A 21660-nucleotide genomic window follows, 5' to 3' on the forward strand; every position below is an offset into this window, starting at 1 on the left:
CTGCGGTTACTGAAACCACGCCTTCTTTCTTTGCGTGCACATTTGGGCGGCATTATGCTAATATTTCCACATAGTGAGGTAGATATGTGGGGGCGTGTTAGAACGAGACGTTTTAGGGGGGCGTGGCAGAGTCTTAACTTTGATAAAGAATATCTCTTTGGTTTTGAGACTTTAGTCTTTGCAACTTCAGGGATCTTATCTAAGCACAATCAGCTTGTAACACTCCAAAGAGAAAGGAAAACTTGAAATCGCATCATATGACCCCTTTAATGAAAATACAGTCATTCATTGTTAGTTCATGTTAGTTCACAGTGCATTAAATGGTTAACAAGCACAACTTTTGATTTTAATAATGCATTAATAAATGTTGGAATTAACATTAACTAAGATTAATAAATGCTGAAGAACTATTGTTCATTCTTAGTTCATGCTAACTAAAGTAGTTAACTAATGTTAACCGTCATGAACCGTATTGTAAAGTCTTACCAGTTCATTTTCACATGAGCTGAAAAAAAGCATAGACTTGTCTCCATAGTTGAATTTCCATAATTAATTCTGCTATTTTCCTGTTTATCACTGACTACGTTTACATGGACATCAGTAATCTAGTTATTTACCTTATTCTGAGTAAGACAATATTGCGATTAAGGTGTTTACATGAGTTGCTTTTAGAATAATCCTTTCATGTTCCCGTTTTACATGTTATAGTTTGATTAATGGCACACGTCATTACGTCACCACGCGATGCCATCCGATGTCCCCTCCAGAATTTCATGTATAAACATATAGTTTGTCGTCATTATGATGCCATATACAGTTTTGGGTGTTTCATTTTTAATTTACTGAAAACTTGAAGTGCAGTTAATTATTTGTCATGCTATACGTGCATTCAGACGATGGCGGTGTTGAAGCCATTTTTTGTTTGCCGTCAAACGGTTGACCACTGCCGTGTGTGTATCCTGTCTCAAAATGCAGTGAAAAGTCCTACACGACGGTAATAATGTGATTAAGGTGTTTAAATATCTATACTGCACTTAAATAATGCAACTAAAATAGGAATACTCCACATGTCTTAATTCGATTAGTGTTTACTTCGACTATGACTTTAGCCGGATTAAGGTAATCAAAAATCTCTGTTTACATGGTAGATGCTTAATCAGAGTATTGTCTTAATTGTATTAAAATCTGAGTATTGTTGTCCATGTAAACGTACTGACTGTGTAACTGCTTTGACATAATCTGTATTGTATAAAGAGCTGTAGAAATAAAGGTGACTTAACTAGACTAAAAGATCATTCTTGAGATTTAATAATCAGTATAAAGAGGTTCATGGTTGTGATGTCATAACCACGCAGATTTCTCAGTCATTTATGTAGATTTGTGGTACACCGCTGCTGTTTTCCCCTTTAATAGCAAGGTGAACAAGGTTTTCTGATTGTCACCATGTTAATGTGCTGTATAAGCAGTGGTGATGTTCACACAGGTCCAGTGGTTAGGACCGACAGCGGGGGGGGCGGTTAATGGTTCCACCTGCCTGGTGTTGACTGTGTCCAGGTTTCATTAGTCACAGACTGGAGCTAGAAGAGCGTCAGGCCTCTGAAGAGGTCTGTGATAGATTTAGCTGATTCAGACCTGTGCAGACAGGCAGACGGATCAATAAACAGCTGGACTCGACCCACTGCTACATCACCTCAGGTCCAGACTGCATGCTGGAAACACGGGACCAGATGCATGTATGTGTGTGTCTGTGTAGAGATCATAGCTTCTCGTCTTAAACCCAAGAATGACGAGTGCGGCTTTTATTCTTGAAATCTATCAGGATGGCTGTTGCTGCTGTGGTTAACCATCTGCTAGTGGTGGGCGGTATGACCAAAATCTTATATCACGGTGTGAGGAATTTTATATAATTTATATGGTAATTGTCTATGTATCACAGAAATCCAATGCAAAATGTTTTATAACACAACCATAATGGCTCTTTTTGACAATCGAGTGAATTAAATACTTTAGAAATTAAACTCATTTGATTATTTTATTTCTTGGAGCAACTTCAAAAACAGATTATAATGGTGTAACACGACTCAAGGCTGTAATGCATTGTTTTGTGTGAGTGTTCTCTATTCTATATTAATTCTCGTCTACAACCGATGCGAGCAGTGCGTCGCCACATGAAATAACTAAATAGCTCAAATGTAAATCAAATAAAGCTGCCTACAATGGAAGTGCTTGTCTGCAACAGTCTGCGTAGTTCATAGAAGTGTTGTCACAATACTGGAACTTCTCATTATGATACAATACCTTAAAAATATTGATATATGAAATAATTTTCGATGCCACTGGGGGAAAATGCCATTCATAAAGACTAAAGTTATAAGTTCTAAAAATCGTTCTCAATATTAAAGAATAGCAGAGTTCACACCACAGCTATAATGATAAAGGCACAGAGAAACGATATTGTTGTAATCACTTTCAGAACAATTTTTTTTCCAGCTGATGAAACACTGACAGCCAATCAGAATCAATCCTGCTGTGACGAGCTCAAGAGTTTAAAGCGGCAGATGCGCGTGTGCTTAGAATTAACAGACAATATCGTTGGCTGGTGTGGACGCTAATATCGTTATCTTTATAGTTATCGATCTTGGTGTGAACGGGGCTTTAAGGTTTGTTACTAGGGCTGCACGATTTGAGAAAAAAAAAATTTGGTGGATAACCGATTGGATCCTTCTAATTTCTCCTTTGTTGTCTACAAATTTATAAATGCTTCTGTGAAATATTTGGTGCGATGTAAAATGTGTTACAAGTGACGCAAACTCACAGCTCTTGCAGAGATGGAAATTGTGTCAAGCAGCATTAACAGTGAAATAATCAGCTTGGCTGAGACACTGAAATCATTATCACGAGCTGCTCACGTGCAAATGAACACAGTGCTGTGCTTCACTCTGAAATACAAGCATATATTGTTGAGAACAATTTTTCCAGCTGAACAGCATAACTATAGTGCTGGCTTAAAGCACACTGGTGTGGATGCTGATATAGTTATCATTATAGTTATTATTCGGGCCTTTAAGGAAGTACTTTCTGTATGAGTTGCGGGATATGTACACACATAAAGGTGGATGCACTGCTCTCTCTGAACTCACAACACTTGCAGAGATGGAGGTTGTATGAAGCAGCATTTACTGCAAACCAAGATGTTCCGAGACACTGAAATCATTGCTATCATGAGCTGCTCACATGCAAATGAACACAGTGCTGCACTTCACTCTGAAACACGCATTCATTTAAAATCACAGCCTTTGGGAAACCATGCAGTGCCATGCAGTGATGTTGATTTTATTTCAATTAATCATTCAGCTCTTGATGTTACTATAACGATGACTGTAACTATAAAGTTTTAATCATTCCGCTTCTATGAGAATAGCAAAGACAACTATAACAATAATAACACTGAGGACCAATATTGTTGGAATCACTTTCAGAGCAACATAACTGCAGTGCTGGCTTAAAATAAACAGCACATTGTCGTGCATTGGTGTGGACGTTGATATAGTTGTCATTATAGATATTGTGGCGTGAACAGGCCTTTAATTAACTACTTTCTGTGAGTGTGTGTATTATAGATGAGTTGTGGGATATGTACACGCAATGAGGTGGATGCACTGCTCTCTCGAGACTACAGTCACACTATAACTCCATATTTAAATCTCCCAGCAAAAGGTGGAGTGATACATTTAGTAACCTTTCTGTGCGTCCCACGGGCTCGGCCAAGACAGATGCCATCTTTAATCTACACCCCATTTATGTGACGCAGATATTAAATACATGAGACCATAGTGTTCTCCTCAAAGCCACTGCTCAGGCAAAGATAGGTTTTGTATTATAAATAACATAAATTCAACAATATGTTGTGTGTAGAAGATGCTCTGCTATGTGTAAGTTTTAACGTGTTACAGAATTGTGCTACTCGTAATAAACTGACTGATTTGAAATGCATCTCTGGTATTATAGTACAAATTCAGAAAGTGTCACTTGTTACTTTGTTGCTGTGTTCTAACACATTAACAGCACTGACGATAAGGAATTGGAGTGATACATTGATCACCACGAAGAGCTCCGAGCCAATAAGTGCAATTTAAGTGGTGTTTCTTTAAGGATTTTGGTGATATGTTGTAGATTATTTCTCTGCAGAAGCAAGGAGCCCCCAACTATGATACCTCTGATAAGCATTTAAGGCTGTTTGTGAGGATTGTGAGGTAAAGTGTATTTCTGTGTGCTGTAACATCACTATATCTCTGCTTTAACCTTAACAACACACACACACGCTCACACACAGAGAGAGAGAGAGAGCTCTCAGTACTCACCTACTGATAACACACAGCTTATTTACTTAGGAAAATCACCCCTCATTAATATTAATGTGCTCTTAATCTCACATATGAATATGGGGTGGGGGGACAGATCATCTGTAAGGTCAGTTATATAAAGTGGGATTGTTTATAACTCCGTTAAAGTCAGAGGTGAGCATACTCCATAATGCTCATTAAAACGCTTTATGAGTGCGTTTGAAGAGGCTGTCAATCAGGCTCAGATATCTTAATGCATTCTCTAAGATAAGAGCCTCTATAAGCGATTTTTCGCCCTGTGACTCTAAACGCTCACTGATAAAGAGCCGGAATCTCTAACTGCGTGTGTATATGTTTGTGTGACATTAACAAGCTGGTTGAGTGTGTTTATGGGTGTTAATACTAGTTAATCGCGGCACAAAAACACAGCGTGTAGAAAAAATACTCTGAATTAATGATCTGTTTGCTTGTGTTATTTATATTTAATAAAATATATTTTATCTTTATATTTTCCTTTTAATATTTTATGTTTATCAGGGCTGCATTTATATAGTAAAACTAAAAAAAAGTAAAAATAAAAGAACTATTTTCCATTTTATGTTTTTATTTATATTTTAGTTTCTTATATTCTAAGTTTGATTTAATACTGTGATGGCAACCGTGAATTTAGTCACATGACCCTTTAGAAATCAGTCTATTATTTATTATCATCAAAGTTAGAAACAACTGTTCTACTTAATGTTTTTAACATTGTTACTGATTTTATATATATACAGGTATATGTGTGTGTGTGTGTATATATATATATATATATATATATATATATATATATATATACTATATATCTCCTGTGTGTGTAATAAAATCTTCAAATCTTACTGTCCTCAAACTTTTGAATATGTTGTATTAATTGGTTCCAAAAAGTTTTCACATTTTTATTTGACCAGAGTAATTAATATTTTCAAATTAATCAACTAAACTTCACAAATGTTATATTTTTAAGTTATTGAAGTTTAGTGAAATATTTCAATAACACCTTTATATGTGTCCAGGCTGCATTTATATAGTAAAACTAAAAAAAAGTAAAAATAAAAGAACTATTTTCCATTTTATGTTTTTATTTATATTTTAGTTTCTTATATTCTAAGTTTGATTTAATACTGTGATGGCAACCGTGAATTTAGTCACATGACCCTTTAGAAATCAGTCTATTATTTATTATCATCAAAGTTAGAAACAACTGTTCTACTTAATGTTTTTAACATTGTTACTGATTTTATATATATACAGGTATATGTGTGTGTGTGTATATATATATATATATATATATATATATATATATATATATACTATATATCTCCTGTGTGTGTAATAAAATCTTCAAATCTTACTGTCCTCAAACTTTTGAATATGTTGTATTAATTGGTTCCAAAAAGTTTTCACATTTTTATTTGACCAGAGTAATTAATATTTTCAAATTAATCAACTAAACTTCACAAATGTTATATTTTTAAGTTATTGAAGTTTAGTGAAATATTTCAATAACACCTTTATATGTGTCCATATTTTTGTGCTTATGCGTGTGAATGTTACAGAAAGGTTCAATAAGTCCATCTCTCAGGGTGATCTGCTTGAAGGACTCAACATATTAATAGAAATGATGAATCGAGATCCTTTCACATGCCCTCTGACTATTCATATCCCATTCACACTCCTTAAGCACAGAGCAGCCCATCAGTAATGCCACGTTACAGTATTCAGGAGACAGCACCTGAGGTTATGTTTTCCCAACTATTATGTTTATGTAGGTGGCACAAGACATACCAGCATAACCAGCGCCATCACGATGAGTGATGTGCTTTACTGCGGATATGATCCTGTACCCTCAAAACTGCATGTGATTTATTGCAGTCAACTGATGGGTTGCAGACAGCAGAAAAAAACTATTACAAATGAAAATAATTAAAATGCATCTAATATAATTGTGCATTTATAATGACAAAAAAATATAGATTTATAAACAAAATGACAGCTACTCTGTTTTGGGGTCTTCTTCACTGATCTGGCTTGCGTTAAAAGCATGACTTAGTTCAAACCCATCTGATGACCTCTGTCATGCACTCAGATTTCACTCTTTCTGACCGGAGCCCCTCTGTTACGCTCCTGTGGTCTCCCATACAGCCTTCTGTCCCTGCGTCAGATCCTCCGCTCTCTCATCGGTGGATGAAAGGAGACACCTAGTGCTCAGACCAGCAATCCACATGAGCGGTACAGAGAGAGAGACGGCGCTGACGTATCACAGAAGATGATTAAAGTAGTCTAATGCCGTCATGGCAGTCTGTAGAATCTGGCACGGACAGATCGGTGGGAGCTGTGAAGGGTTTTTTTTTTTTTTTTTCTTCTCTGTGAAGGGAACATCAAGTATGACAGCAGGCCTTCTCTCAGACGGGAGAGTGTCTCTTTCTGTCTTCTGAGCCCCCTTGGCCTCATGGGACAGGTCTGCAAGATTTAGCTCATTAATTTCTTTTGTTTGCGCTTTCAACTATTTTTAACTTCTCTCTCCTGTGAGGATGGCGTTATTCAGTGCAGGACAAAAAGGCATTGTTGTCTTGTCTGCACAATTAAGTCAACCAAACGCTCAGCCAGTCTCTGAGAAAGCATGTGGAAGTAGAGCACTTTCAGGAAACAGCAGGAATGCACTTTGGTTTGAATCAGTTTGACCACAGTTAATAGAAATATGTAATCGTAAATGTTATTTGATGATTTTTTTAGCATATATTAAGTGTTTTTCCCTTCTAATTTTTCCTTTTCCCATCTTCCCTCGTTCATTTCCATTTCTCTTTCTATTTCCATTACTTCACTATCCTTCATCCTTTTCTTCACCTCTTTCAACCTTTCATTTCCTTTCTTTTCCTTTCCTTTCCTTTCCAACTAGATTTAATTTCAGCATTTGTAAGACACTTTGCTCACTCTATCCCGGCCTCAGCTCACGCTAAGCTGCAGTGTTTTTCGTTGTGAAAGCGAAACTACTTTTTTGGTCTTCCAAAAGAGGACACAATTACAAATCAGTGGTTAAGTTGTATTTACAACACTGTTCCAGAACAGTTGAACCCAAATCCAGATGTGTGCAGCACATTTTATGGAGGACTGTTTCCTGATCCTGGGAGAGTAGACTACAATGCCGGCTGTTCTGACTCACAGACTGTAAGTAAGTCTTCATTTAAAGGATTTGCCATTGATGATTCAAACGCGAGTTTTGGGCTGTGTAGAGTAACGTTTGTTGTTTGTCATTTCTCCGATCACAAATGCAGACAGAGTTTTATGTTTACACGGCGCGATGCAACGCAATGCGTAAAAAGACAGTATAAGTCATTATAATCAGTAATTATGTCCCCACTGGATGCAACGAATGCCTCGTTTATAATGGGTTTTCATGTTTTTGTCTCGTCACTCCGGCCGGACACGGCATCACAGTATGTGAGGGGCGTAACATTTCCGACACACGCTTGAGGTATTCGGCCAATCACAACGCACTGGATAGCTGGCCAATCACAGCACACCTCACTTTTCAGACCGATGAGCTTTATAAAAATCAACGCGTTTCAAAAAGGCGGGGCATAGAGGAGAAACAATAATGTACAGTATGTGGAAAATAATGTGTTTTTTAAACTTTAAACCGCATAAACACATTTCATTACACAAAATAATGTTCTTTTTAGCAGCATCATATGACCCCTTTAATACTCGTAATGTCTTTGTGTTAGCAATGAACCTCTGTTGATTTCTCAATTAGGTGTTTTTTTTTTTTTCCTGAGTGTCATTTGAGAATCAGAGGTCATTGTGTTTGCGATGGCCACAGGCTGCTCGCTCAGATCTCGTCATGTCTCAGTATCTATATCACCCCAGAGGTGTGTGCCATGTCTCCGTGTGGTATGGCTACTGTCTGCTTGTGTTAAGGCAGAGTAATGGCTAATCAGCGCTGTCTGCCGCGGCCGGTGGAAGGCAGCTCCGGCTTCTGCTTAGCGTGCAGGGAAATAATCTCTCTTCAGCGGCCCTTAATCAGCCTTGATCAGAGAGCCGATGCACTGCCATCTTGAATCCAACCTCCGAACGCGGACGCCTGCCCCAGCCTCACTTTAACTTACACTCAGAGAGCGCTGCATTAATACTCTGTGACACCTCAAAGCAAACCTTAGCGTTTCAATTAGAGCCTCCTGTGAGCCTCGCGGTGCCCTGGAGAACGTATGCCACTCCTCACCATCTCAAACACACTCTTGCATGCGTTTCATTGGATATTTCTCTTTTTTTACCTTTTTATTTATTGTGATTACTTATATATACATATAGATAATGCGTTTTCAGCTGCTGGTGAGTATAGGAAATATGTGAAATGTTTAGAGAAACTAAAACAGAGCTGCTTTACATTCTGGGCGTATTGCGGTTGAGGTGAACAAACAAAAATATATTTGTAAAATCCAGATCTATGATTTTAGTGTTCTCTTCTGGCATCCTAACAACCTCATCTAGGTTAAACTTCATCCAAATTGTTTTCTCTCTTTTTTGGCATTGTTATGTTGGTAATGTTTTACAAAAAGGTATGTTTTATCATCAGTTAATGCAGTATTTAATAAACTTATTTCTTATTTTTTATTTTTAAGTAAAATGTATTTATTTATTTAGGAAAGAAATTACTTCATTTATTCAGCAAGGACACATTAAATTGATGGAAAGTCACAGTAAAGTATTTTACATTGTTACTATATATATATATATATATATATAAAACCCTATCTATATAATCTAAATAAATGGTGTTAATTTGAACTTTCCATTGATCAAATAATAATAATCCTGAATAAAAAATATCAGTCTTGGCAAAAATTTTAAGCAGCACAACTGTTTTCAACATTAATAATATTAAGAAATGTTTATATGTAATTTTATATAAAAATATATAATGTATACATAATTTTTTTCATGATACAATCTGGGTGAAAAGAAAATAAACAAATAAATAACTAAATAAAATTAATTAAAAAAAAAAATTGTCTGGCCAGCAATGTAAGAGAGCAAAGCAATGTAAGAAAAGCAATAAAATCAGCAAAATAGCGGGGTAGAAAATAATCAGCAGGCAGAACATACAGAATCAGAAGAGGAAATGACTGGCAGAGAACTGAAAACAGACAAACAAAAATGAGGAGAGGGCAGGGCAAGACTGAAACGTGTATAAGAGTGGCAGGACTAGAATGGCATTCGGTATAGATGGCAGGATTAATACAGGCCAGTCTACTTTCAGACCAATATGTTCTGTGAACCACTTTACATTGTATCACTCCGTGATGAGCACAAATAGAAGAGGAATCAACCCGATTGAGAATTGCCGCCCAGGTCTCTTCCTCTATTTCTATACCAATGTCTTGGGACCCAGTGATAGGAAACGAGATGAACCGATCAGAATTTAAGCTTTTATCCCTTCTCGGATCAAATCAAACATTGATCAATGCATGCATACAAAGACTACATCAAAGATAGTGAGAGAGCTGTCATGTTGTTTGGACATGTGACATGCTACAACCTTGACATGCTATAAGTGATGTTAGTTAGTTTGAGGTTATGAGGGTAAGTAAGTTATGACAGAATTTCATTTTAGGGTGAACCATTACTGTGAATCTAAATATTGCAACTTTTATGCTTTCAACCAACATCTGTTTTAAACATGATTTAAACACAAAATTGCAAGCTATTTGCAGAAGAACAATGTTTTGTATTTTACAAAAGTCATGTTTTGACAAACCCTCTGAAATAGCTTACTTGTCCAACAAGAAAAAAAAACATCTCTGGGTCAGTCTTAAATCTCTTCAGATCCTGAAGCTGGTGTCACCTCTGGAAAGCCATGCTGATATTGATTCTTGTTTTACAGCAGGCTCTGTTGCTTTCCCTACTTGCATGTCCCTTCAAGGTTGTTTTTTGAAGAGACAAGCAAGATTTCAAGTTTAAGTGTGTGTGTGTGTGTGTGTGTGTGTGTGTGTGTGTGTGTGTGTGTGTGTGTGTGTGTGTGTGTGTGTGTGTGTGTGTGTGTGTGTGTGGCTACAAGAAGTGATTCTCCAAAGGTTACCAGTTAGAATGATCCATGATCACTACTAGCTAGCTGATTTTCAACTTCTACACAACTGCCCCCTCTAATTGTAGCCACAAGCCGAACATGTAAACACACAAAAACCACTGACGTAAGCATGCAGTTTCCCAGAAATTTTTTAATTTACAATTTCTCATTTTATTTTTAGAGCTCCAGAAGATCATACAGACCTGGAAGTCAAGTCAAGTCACCTTTATTTATATAGCGCTTTATACAACACAGATTGTGTCAAAGCAGCTTTACAGTGTTAAATGGGAAAAACGTGTGCTGATAATGCAAGAGGACAATAGAAAACAGTCAGTTGATCAGTTAAAGTCAGCTCATTGTTGATTCAGTGATGCCATCAACCAGCTCAGTTCAGTTCTGTTTCTATGGTGTCTGTGCAGTCAAGCCAAAGGCTACAGTGGCAAGGAATCAAAACTCCATCGGTGACAGAAATGGAGAAAAAAAACCTTGGGAGAAATCAGGCTCAATCGGGGGGGCCAGTGCTCGGTGTGGTTTAATTCCAGGCTGCAACATAGGTCAGATTGTGCAGAGGACTCGTCTGGTTCTTGTGGTCTTGTGCCATTGGGTGACGAGGTCTTCACAGGGGATCTGTCTCTAGTGTTCGTCTAGTTGACATGGTCTCCGCTGACATTCAGTGCTGTAGAAGTCGTCTCTAGATCCACCATCTGGTCTGGATACGGACTGGATCTGGTGGCTACAGTGACCTTTGAATAAGAATGAAACGGACTAATATTAGCGTAGATGCCATTCTTCTTACGATGTAGCGAGTACATCAGGTGTTATGGGAAGTGTTACCACTTTCGTTTGACCTAATTTATTCAGCCTAACAATGCTTAAATGGATTTGAATTATAGAAAAGTAAACTCTATTTAGCTTTTTAGCTAGTAAACAACTACATAGCAACGCCCCAACAACCACTCAAAAAACAAAATAAGTAACAACTGCATAGCAATTCCTTAGCAACCATCTACAACACCTTAGAAACCAAATAGCAGTCTCCAAGTAACCACTGTGCTCACCTTAGATACAGGACTTGGTATTGACACATATTTCACAATTTAATTCAGATTTACAAGCTCTTGATTAGTTTTGTTTGTGATTTCATTTCAATTTGATTTATTGATTAGTTTGGGTATATATCAGGTACAGTTTTTCTACAGGAGAAAAACTATTGCAGTAAACTATACAGAAAACCTAAATTCCAAATTTGATTATTTATTTTATGATATAATAATCAAACATTGCATATACAAACATTTAATTTGCACAAAATGCAGTTTTATATCAACTTTATTTCTACTCCAGTTTGTATATAAACATTTAAACCGTGGCTGTCATAAGTTTTTATAACGGATTTATTCAAACATGTATAAAATAATGAAGATAACCGGTTAAATAAAAATATAATGCTCATATTTATTAAAATGCTGATTCATGTTTATTTTGTGCTATAGCTAGTAGCAAAGAGTAAGAGATGATCGGTTCACAAGCCATATAAACTGCACTGCCTACAGTGATCCTTCACCACACATTAATGAATTTTTTTATAAAGTTCACAGAATTTGAAGGCTGAGGCTTTGTTTTGGATCAAAAGTATCAAAGCACAAAGCTTATTGCAATTATTGGAGCATAGACTAAAAGATCAATTCTTGGGATTTACGTCGGTTCATTAAACTGAAGATTTGTATTGTCAACCCAGACCTGTTTAATATCCATGTATCAGTGCCTTAGTAACCATGCAGAACACCCTAGCAACCAAATAGCAACATCAAAATAACCACTCAGCTGAGCTTTGTGGTCTGATTCTGGTGCTTTAGCAGTTTTACATTTTGAATTTGACAAAAGCAACAATGTCAAATTCACACATCTGAAATGGCCTCATGCTGGTAAATTGTGTGCTGGTGATGTTATGAAATTGCATATGACATAACATGGCAATGATACAAAATGACATAATCGCTTCTTCGAATCTCACATCAGATGTGTAATTTAGCACTTTAGATTTCATATAAGGACCTGCATTTGAATTCAGAAAAAAGGCTCGGAAGATGACGTTCAGCTACTACTCCCGTCTTTGTCCCCTGAACACTGCTGCTGTGCCACAGGCCACTTTAAACCAGAGAGCAGTGCTCTCATCATAACTCTGATAGGATCCACAGATCCACGGAGACCAGCTAATTGGAGCCCCAAATTGACCTAGAGAAGAACAGAAGTAGCAGAAGAGCTGAATGGAACTGAATTTCTTATGAAGGGGTAATTCATTAAAGCAGTGTAATGATCAGTGGTAAGCAATGAGACGTTTATCTCAGTAAGACAGGATGATATTTTTACACCTGTCAATATGTAACAGATGGAAGCTGCTTGATGAGGAAGTGTAGTGAAAGCTGTCATAAAGGACTTTTATATTCAGTCAGTTAGCATATTGATCGCCAGATATATGAAGAAGAGAATAACACTTATTAATAGAGAGAAAGTGGCCCCTAAAACTGAATTGTGTGCCACTCCAAAATTACAAGTGTATTTTTGTTTGTTTGTTTTTTAGCAAAACTAAAATTGAAGTTTTTGTTTAACTTAAACCGAAACCAGAAGTAAAGTTTATTTAATAAACAATGAACTAACCTAATTTATTTAATAATCAACACTCAAATAAAAGAGTTTTATTGAACAAAAGACATTTTTATATATCAACTTAATAATATAATTACGTTTCGACTCCGGTTTGTTGTTGAAATATAAACATTTGAACGGTCGCTGTAATAACTTGTTTTCATAACCGTTTTATACAAACATTAAATAATGAAAACCAAAATATAATAAATATGTGAAATTATGCCTTTATTTATCTCTAGAGTTCTTTTTTTTTCTAGCTGAGTAATGAGTTTATGGACATTGGCTTTCCTAAGAAGGACTTTTATATTCAGTCAGTTAGCATATTGATCGCCAGATATATGAAGAAGAGAATAACACTTATTAATAGAGAGAAAGTGGCCCCTAAAACTGAATTGTGTGCCACTCCAAAATTACAAGTGTATTTTTGTTTTTGTTTTTTAGCAAAACTAAAATTGAAGTTTTTGTTTAACTTAAACCGAAACCAGAAGTAAAGTTTATTTAATAAACAATGAACTAACCTCATTTATTTAATAATCAACACTCAAATAAAAGAGTTTTATTGAACAAAAGACATTTTTATATATCAACTTAATAATATAATTACGTTTCGACTCCGGTTTGTTGTTGAAATATAAACATTTGAACGGTCGCTGTAATAACTTGTTTTCATAACCGTTTTATACAAACATTAAATAATGAAAACCAAAATATAATAAATATGTGAAATTATGCCTTTATTTATCTCTAGAGTTCTTTTTTTTTCTAGCTGAGTAATGAGTTTATGGACATTGGCTTTCCTAAGGTAAATGTAATGTTAAGTGACATTGTTTACAAGCCATTTAATGATATCTTTCCATGGTTGAAACACAGTGATTATAGAGAGAGAGAGGAATGATTGGTTGACGTGTGCTCTGTGCTCCTGCTTGAACTGAGTGCACAGTTCTATGATCTATGATGTTCACTCATCACACGCATCATTTGGATTAAAACTAAATCGTAAAAATAAGACCATTTATAGGGGCATTCACTATAAACATCATTTATTTTCAACCTTAGGCATACACGATTTTATGGTGAAAGTGAATCTAGCAGCCTGTGTGAAATGCGCTAGTCTGTACTACTTTCCCCTCTCGTTCTGCATCAGTACAAATGCGTGCACGCGTTGCGCGTGTTTTGCTTGCTTGAGTGTTTCTGTATTATATGAGTAGCTTTGGAATATAAATCGCAGCACGCTTCAGATGAAAAAAACGCGACTTCTATTTCTGAAAATATCACCGTTAGGATATTTATAACGAGTGGTTCCCTGCATTATAACAGCAAAGCGCGTGATTTCAGTACTAAGCCGCTGCAATGGAGCAGCTCTAATGCTATTAAATTACAGATGATGTACCATAGAGCAAAAAAATTAACAGTGAAAGTAACTTGTAAAATACATTTTAATGAGCATAATTAAGTGTGAAAATAACCAAAGGATATATAGTCAAATCAAAAATGATTCAGAGACCAGATATAATTTTTGATATTTTTTACTAGTGGGTGCAGGACACTATAGTTAATTAAAATAAAGTAAACTGTGACAAATTATACCCAAAAATTCTTCATACAGTGGACTACCAGTAAAATTGATACAAATTTGGGACCAAAAATTATTCAGACCGAGTTTGGGAAAAAACAAAACACAGTGATTATAGAGAGAGAGAGGAATGATTGGTTGACGTGTGCTCTGTGCTCCTGCTTGAACTGAGTGCACAGTTCTATGATCTATGATGTTCACTCATCACACGCATCATTTGGATTAAAACTAAATCGTAAAAATAAGACCATTTATAGGGGCATTCACTATAAACATCATTTATTTTCAACCTTAGGCATACACGATTTTATGGTGAAAGTGAATCTAGCAGCCTGTGTGAAATGCGCTAGTCTGTACTACTTTCCCCTCTCGTTCTGCATCAGTACAAATGCGTGCACGCGTTGCGCGTGTTTTGCTTGCTTGAGTGTTTCTGTATTATATGAGTAGCTTTGGAATATAAATCGCAGCACGCTTCAGATGAAAAAAACGCGACTTCTATTTCTGAAAATATCACCGTTAGGATATTTATAACGAGTGGTTCCCTGCATTATAACAGCAAAGCGCGTGATTTCAGTACTAAGCCGCTGCAATGGAGCAGCTCTAATGCTATTAAATTACAGATGATGTACCATAGAGCAAAAAAATTAACAGTGAAAGTAACTTGTAAAATACATTTTAATGAGCATAATTAAGTGTGAAAATAACCAAAGGATATATAGTCAAATCAAAAATGATTCAGAGACCAGATATAATTTTTGATATTTTTTACTAGTGGGTGCAGGACACTATAGTTAATTAAAATAAAGTAAACTGTGACAAATTATACCCAAAAATTCTTCATACAGTGGACTACCAGTAAAATTGATACAAATTTGGGACCAAAAATTATTCAGACCGAGTTTGGGAAAAAACATTGGTTTCAGGTTTGCATGAAGCTGGATGACAGCATGCCCAGGAGACTATATGCTGTCATTAAGGCTAAGGGTTGCCCGACTAAGTATTGATAGTTGTGTAAATACTGTCATACTAACAGCTGTCTGAACATTTTTGGTTGATTGTAATCCATTACATAGCTTTCTATCAAAGTTATCTAACTTTATCAAGCTGAATTTGTTCTGATACGGTTTAACTCTGAGTTCTTGTCCTATCTTATTACCATTTTCTAAACTATAGCAAATAAACTGTGAGAATGTGAGAAATGTTGAAGGTGTCTGAATAAATTCTGGTTTGACTGTATCTATTTGATAAATGAAGTTAACCAAATAACATTATACATACTCTTTTAGTTTCTGTACCCAATTTTTTTTTTTAAATGTACAAATGCAATAAAAAATATCGGTATCGGTACTTGGTATCGGCGAATACCAAAAATAAAAGTATCGGTATCGGGCGAGTACTGGAAAAAGTGGTATCGGTAACGTGATGCATCCCTAGTCCATAGTTTTATTGACGAGAGTGGTTCTGTATTTTCTCTTAACATGAATTAGAATGGTAATATAAGGTCAATGAAACTAAATTATTAATAAAATTATCCTACACTCTTAAAAATAAAGGTGCTTCAAAAGGTTCTTCAAGCGATGCCATAGAAGAACCATTTTTGGTTCCACAAAGAACCATTCAGTCAAAGGTTCTTTAAAGAACCATCTCTTTCTTACCTTTTTATAATCTGAAGAACCTTCTTTCACCGCGAAGAACCTTTTGTGAAACAGAAAGGTTCTTCTGTTTGCATGTAGTAATGCAAGTCACACAGTTGTTTATAATCTTTGCTGTACTCCATGCTGGTTTCCATATCTGCTTCACTGAATATGCCAAACATATACGTGTGAGAATGTGGTACAGCAAGGCTAAAGGCATAGTTTTCACTGCTCCCCTAGTGTGTGAATGTAGAAAACAAACATACATTTTTATTGAACGTTGAGAAAATAATTGATAACAGTGGCAAAAGGGCACCCGATATCTATACACTTACTTTAGCTAAAGTATAATGTTTTGCATAATAAGTTAATGCTTAAAACAATCACTTCAGCAAAGTTTGAACTGTTTTGTTTATTTTGATAAAAATAAAAAGTATTTTGCTTAAAAAATATATGGTAATTAAAATGTTCATAAAAATAGTAAAGATTCTGATAGCTTTACAGGAGATCCCATAATAGTTGAATATGGCTTTACAGCTGTAACAATAAATATATTAAATGATATGATTAATTAAATATTTTTAAATATGATGTTTTCATTATAGATATGTGGACTGGACACCATCTGAATCTAACTGTGCTATTTATTATCATGTTACTGTGCCTTCAGTCCCAACAGCAAGGGCGCTTTTTACTCCAAATACTTTTACGTATTTTACAACTAAATAAATTACCTTGAACAAAACGGAAAAACATTAACAAGTCTTTTTTTCCCAAAATATATTTGGTAATTTTATAGATTCTCATGTGCTATATAAATGTACAGCATTTAAAGGGGTCATATGACGTTGCTAAAAAAGAACATTATGTTGTGTATTTGGTGTAATGAAATGTGTTTATGCGGTTTAAGGTTCAAAAAACACATTCTTTTCCACATACTGTACATTATTGTTTCTCCTCTGTGTCCCGACTTTCTGAAATGTGTAGATTTTTACAAAGCTCATTGGTCTGAAAAGCAAGGTGTACGCTGATTGGCCAGCTATCCAGTGTGTTGTGATTGGCTGAATACCTCAAGCGTGTGACGGAAATGTTACGCCCCTTACCATACTGTGATGCCCTCGCCGGAGCGACGAGACAAAAACATTAAAACCCATTACAAACGAGGCATTTGTTGCATCCAGTGGGGACATAATTACTGATTATAATGACTTATACTCTTTTTTTTCTTTTTTTTACGTGTTGCGTTGCATAAAACCATGTCTGCATTTGAAATCGGAGAAACAACAAACAACAAGCGCTACTCTACACTGCTCAAAACTCGCGTTTGAATCATCAGTGGCAAATTCTTTAAATATGAAAACGTACTTACAGTCTGAGAGTCAGAACAGCCGGCATTGTAGGCTACTCTCCCAGGATCAGTAAACAGTCCTCCGTTGTTGTAAATACAACTTAACCACTGATTTCCTCTTTTGGAAGGCCAAACTAAGTAGTTTCGCTTTCACAACGAAACACACAGCATCTCCACGATATGTAGGCGGCGGCAACAATACTACAGCAAGTTACGCCTTCTTTCTTCTGGGAGGAGTTTTGCAAATCTTCCCACACAGTGACGTAGACATGTGGGGGCGTGTTTAAACGTTTAAATTACTTTTATAAAGAATATCTCTTTGGGTTTGAGACTTTAGTCTTTGCAACTTTAGGGATCTTATCTATTCCAAACTCTCCAAAGAGAAAGGAAAACTTGAAATCGCAATATATGACCCCTTTAAAAAAAAAATACAAAAAAAGCTTAAATATTAGCTTAAATTAGGGCAAAATCAATTTTGCGTTTCTGCCTGCAATGGCATCAAGAATCCTCCACGTGTGCATAGTGAATCTTACATGTTCAGAAAACTGCAACAGTGAGTTTGTGTGCTTTCTAGTAGTTTACAGGGGAAGAAAATCAAATGTGCCTTTCCCCCGATGTATCCTACTCATTCCAGACCGGTGTGTGTGCCACAGGTGCAGCGCTCCAGAAACAAGCAGGTGAGGGAGATGTTTCCAGACAGCTTTGGCATCCATCACGCCGGGATGTTACGGCAGGACCGCACGCTCACGGAGAACATGTTTTCCAGAGGGTACTTGAAGGTTCTGGTGTGCACCGCCACGCTGGCCTGGGGTGTTAACTTACCCGCTCATGCGGTCATCATTAAGGTCAGAGCTCGTCGCTGCAGGCTTGTGTGTGTGTGTGCATGAAACTCTGCTTTATTAAACGTAATGCTGGAATCTTCAGGGTGGGCTTTAAATGGTTCCCGTTTCTCTGCAATCAGGGCACTAATATATATGATGCCAAGCGTGGTGCATTAGTGGATCTGGGCATCCTGGACGTGATGCAGATTTTCGGTCGGGCTGGACGGCCACAGTTTGATAAGTACGGAGAAGGAACCATCATCACGAGCCATGACAAGCTGAGCCATTACCTGACGCTCCTGACTCAGCAGAACCCCATCGAGAGCCAGTTCCAGCAGAGTCTCGCCGACAACCTCAACGCTGAGGTACAACCCCACACACAGCTCTATTGTGATACTGTACATACTGTGCCAGGTCTATGATGACCTGTGGCATAAATCTGCTGTTTCAGTCTCATCATTTTCAATTACATTTACTATTTAAATTCATTACACTACCCATCAAGATTTTATGTGCCAAAGCAGTTGGAATCCCATTATACCTAGTATATGCTTCTATGTGCCAAAGCAGTTGTAGAAGACAGTTATTATCATTTAGTAAAACCATAAAAAATAAAAATATATTTTTTTTATTTTGGCTAGTTACCAAAGCAACATTTCTCATTTTCTTTTAGTTTAAGCTGAAGTACTATAGTAAACTAAATAAACTAGAACTGTTAAATCAAACTTAAAAGTGCTATATAAACATATTAAAACAAATAGAAATGGCAAAAGCATAACAAAACTATTACAACTTTAACCAAAATTTAAGTGAAAACAGAAACATAAAAATAAAATCTATAATAGACAATAAAGCTGAAATAAAATGCAATGCAAATATTAGATGCAAAACTTAAACTAAATGAAAATTAGAATTGTTGTCGTTCGATAAATACATTTATGTCGAAGCACAAATATTACCTAATACAAAATAAAAATGACAAAAGCTCATTTTGTCAAACAAGTGTACTAATTGTTTTCATTTGCTTTTCATCAGTTACACTAGAACCACAAATTGTTCTAACACTAAACTTACAGTTAGGCTGTTTCTCTTTGTATTAAACGTAGTTTCACTTTAGTTTTAGGCAAACTTTAATTTTATTTTTGTTAAAAAAAATGACTGCTAGATTTGATGTTGGTATTAATAAACTTAAATGAGCTTAATAAACTCATCAAAAAATAACTTCATGAACTCATTAATGAAATGTGCTGTTCTTCACTCCGCCACATGGTGGCAGCATCTACAAGGCCTTTTCAATAGAAACTCATGATCACTTTGTCCAATAGATGGCGCAGTGACATTAGACATCAGCTGAAGGCTAGCTTAAAATCCTTTCAGCATGGATTTCTGTGTTTATGCATGTCATATCAGTTATCATATAGCGTCCAAGATCTCAATTACCTGAATAGCAATATCAAACATAAACCCCACCTCTAGAAAACACTTGGATGTGAGTGCTGTGATATATAATGCCTGCTTGTTTTGTGCAGATCGCTCTAGGGACGGTCACTAATGTCGATGAAGCCGTCCGGTGGCTGAGTTACACGTACCTGTACGTGCGAATGAGAGCCAATCCACTCGCTTACGGGATCAGTCACAAGGCCTATCAGGTGCTCATGCTCTCATTATCTGTTGTTAATATTCTCAATAATCAAATCTCACAGCAGTGTCGCCAGACTGTCACCATTCGTATACACTACACACATTTTTATTGCAAATCCCTTTCTTGTTATAGTTTATTATGACAAATGAGTAATTGTGAAGCATTTTGATAATAGTTAATGTTGTGCTGTTATTTAGATGGATCCGCAGTTGGAGCTCTACAGGAAGGAGTTAGTCGTGGAGTCCGGCAGGAAGCTGGATAAGGCACGGATGATCCGTTTTGACGAGAGAACTGGTTATTTTGCATCCACAGACCTTGGCAGGACAGCCAGTCACTTCTACATAAAGTACAATACCATTGAGGTGAGAGATGCTACATACAATACTGTATAGTTTTGTAGATTGCAATTCATTGGCTGCGTGCAGTATTTAGGTCTCAAAGAAAGCTTTGCAAAAACCTTTTGAAATCATAGGAATAATTTACACGTTAACATTCCAATCGAAAACCGATCAGATTCTCACTGCTAGGCTTAATGTGTTTTAACATTGGCTCTTTACATTCTACAGACATTCAATGAGCTTTTCAACGCGCAGAAGACTGAAGCAGATATCCTGAGCATCGTTTCAAAAGCTGAAGAATTTGAGCAGGTCAAGGTGAGATGACAGATGACCATAGGTTCATTTTTAGTGACGGGTAAATAAAGTGTGTATTGTAGAGGTGTGTTATAGTGTTGTCAGCTGTTTTTTTTTTATCGGACTTTTATTTTGACAGCATACATATGCCAGCACCTGAGCGCACAGAGCTTCCATTCCCCGTCTTCATTAGTTTACCGTCTCTGTTTGAAAGTTCAGACTAATGCATTATTAAACACAACTTCATGTCTTGAATGTAAGATTAGCACTAACTTGTCTTTTGAAAAAAAAATATATATATGATTTCCAATGTGCACAAACAAGCCAGATTTCTGAGTGCACATTTTCTTTATTTATTTGTGATTTTTTTGTATGTATATATATAAAAAATATTTATTTTAGTAAACATTATTTAAAATAATTGTAATTTCAGCAAATCGTTTGCATGCAATTTTTCTATCTTTAAATTAAGTAGTGTGCTCATTTATAACAGGGCTATTCAATTAGTTTTATTTGAGGGCCGGATTATTGAACTGAAATTTTGAAGGGGGCCAAACCAACCTATACTGTTTTTTGTTTAGGCAACTTTTAGTTGACTTTAGTCTAGATTTAGTATACTGGCTTTATTATACTTTCATTTGAGCAGAATATCATTGGAGATCACTATATTCCAACTTGTACACAAGTAAAATGTAGTCGGTGTTTTCAGATCCTCTGCACTTTTTCCAGTGGTTGTGAGATCAAATAAAACCCTGGGCAGAAAACGTGTCCTTTTAAGAGAAAAGCTTTGTTAGGGAGACTTAAACTCTTGATATCTTGCAACGCCAGGCATGAAAACATATATGAAGTTCTATATTTTTCTCTTTTTTTTTTTTTTTTTTTTTTTTTTTTTTTTTTATTTTTTTTTAAAAATAA

At 36.1% G+C, this 21660-nt stretch overlaps 1 protein-coding gene across 1 annotated transcript in view; it reads left to right on the forward strand.

Annotated features, from left to right (window-relative positions):
• The window catches only part of ascc3 (activating signal cointegrator 1 complex subunit 3), a 160358-nt gene that overhangs the window by 94481 nt on the left and 44217 nt on the right, over nucleotides 1-21660 (forward strand). The window contains exons 8-12 of the mRNA XM_016267399.1: nucleotides 18304-18495; nucleotides 18612-18836; nucleotides 20001-20120; nucleotides 20311-20475; nucleotides 20680-20766. Of these exons, the coding sequence (XP_016122885.1) occupies nucleotides 18304-18495; nucleotides 18612-18836; nucleotides 20001-20120; nucleotides 20311-20475; nucleotides 20680-20766 (789 nt within the window). The remainder of the gene's footprint in view (nucleotides 1-18303; nucleotides 18496-18611; nucleotides 18837-20000; nucleotides 20121-20310; nucleotides 20476-20679; nucleotides 20767-21660) is intronic.

This window comes from Sinocyclocheilus grahami, unplaced genomic scaffold, assembly GCF_001515645.1.
Source record: "Sinocyclocheilus grahami isolate Dianchi unplaced genomic scaffold, SAMN03320097.WGS_v1.1 scaffold37.1, whole genome shotgun sequence".
NCBI classification, from domain to species: Eukaryota; Metazoa; Chordata; class Actinopteri; order Cypriniformes; family Cyprinidae; genus Sinocyclocheilus; species Sinocyclocheilus grahami.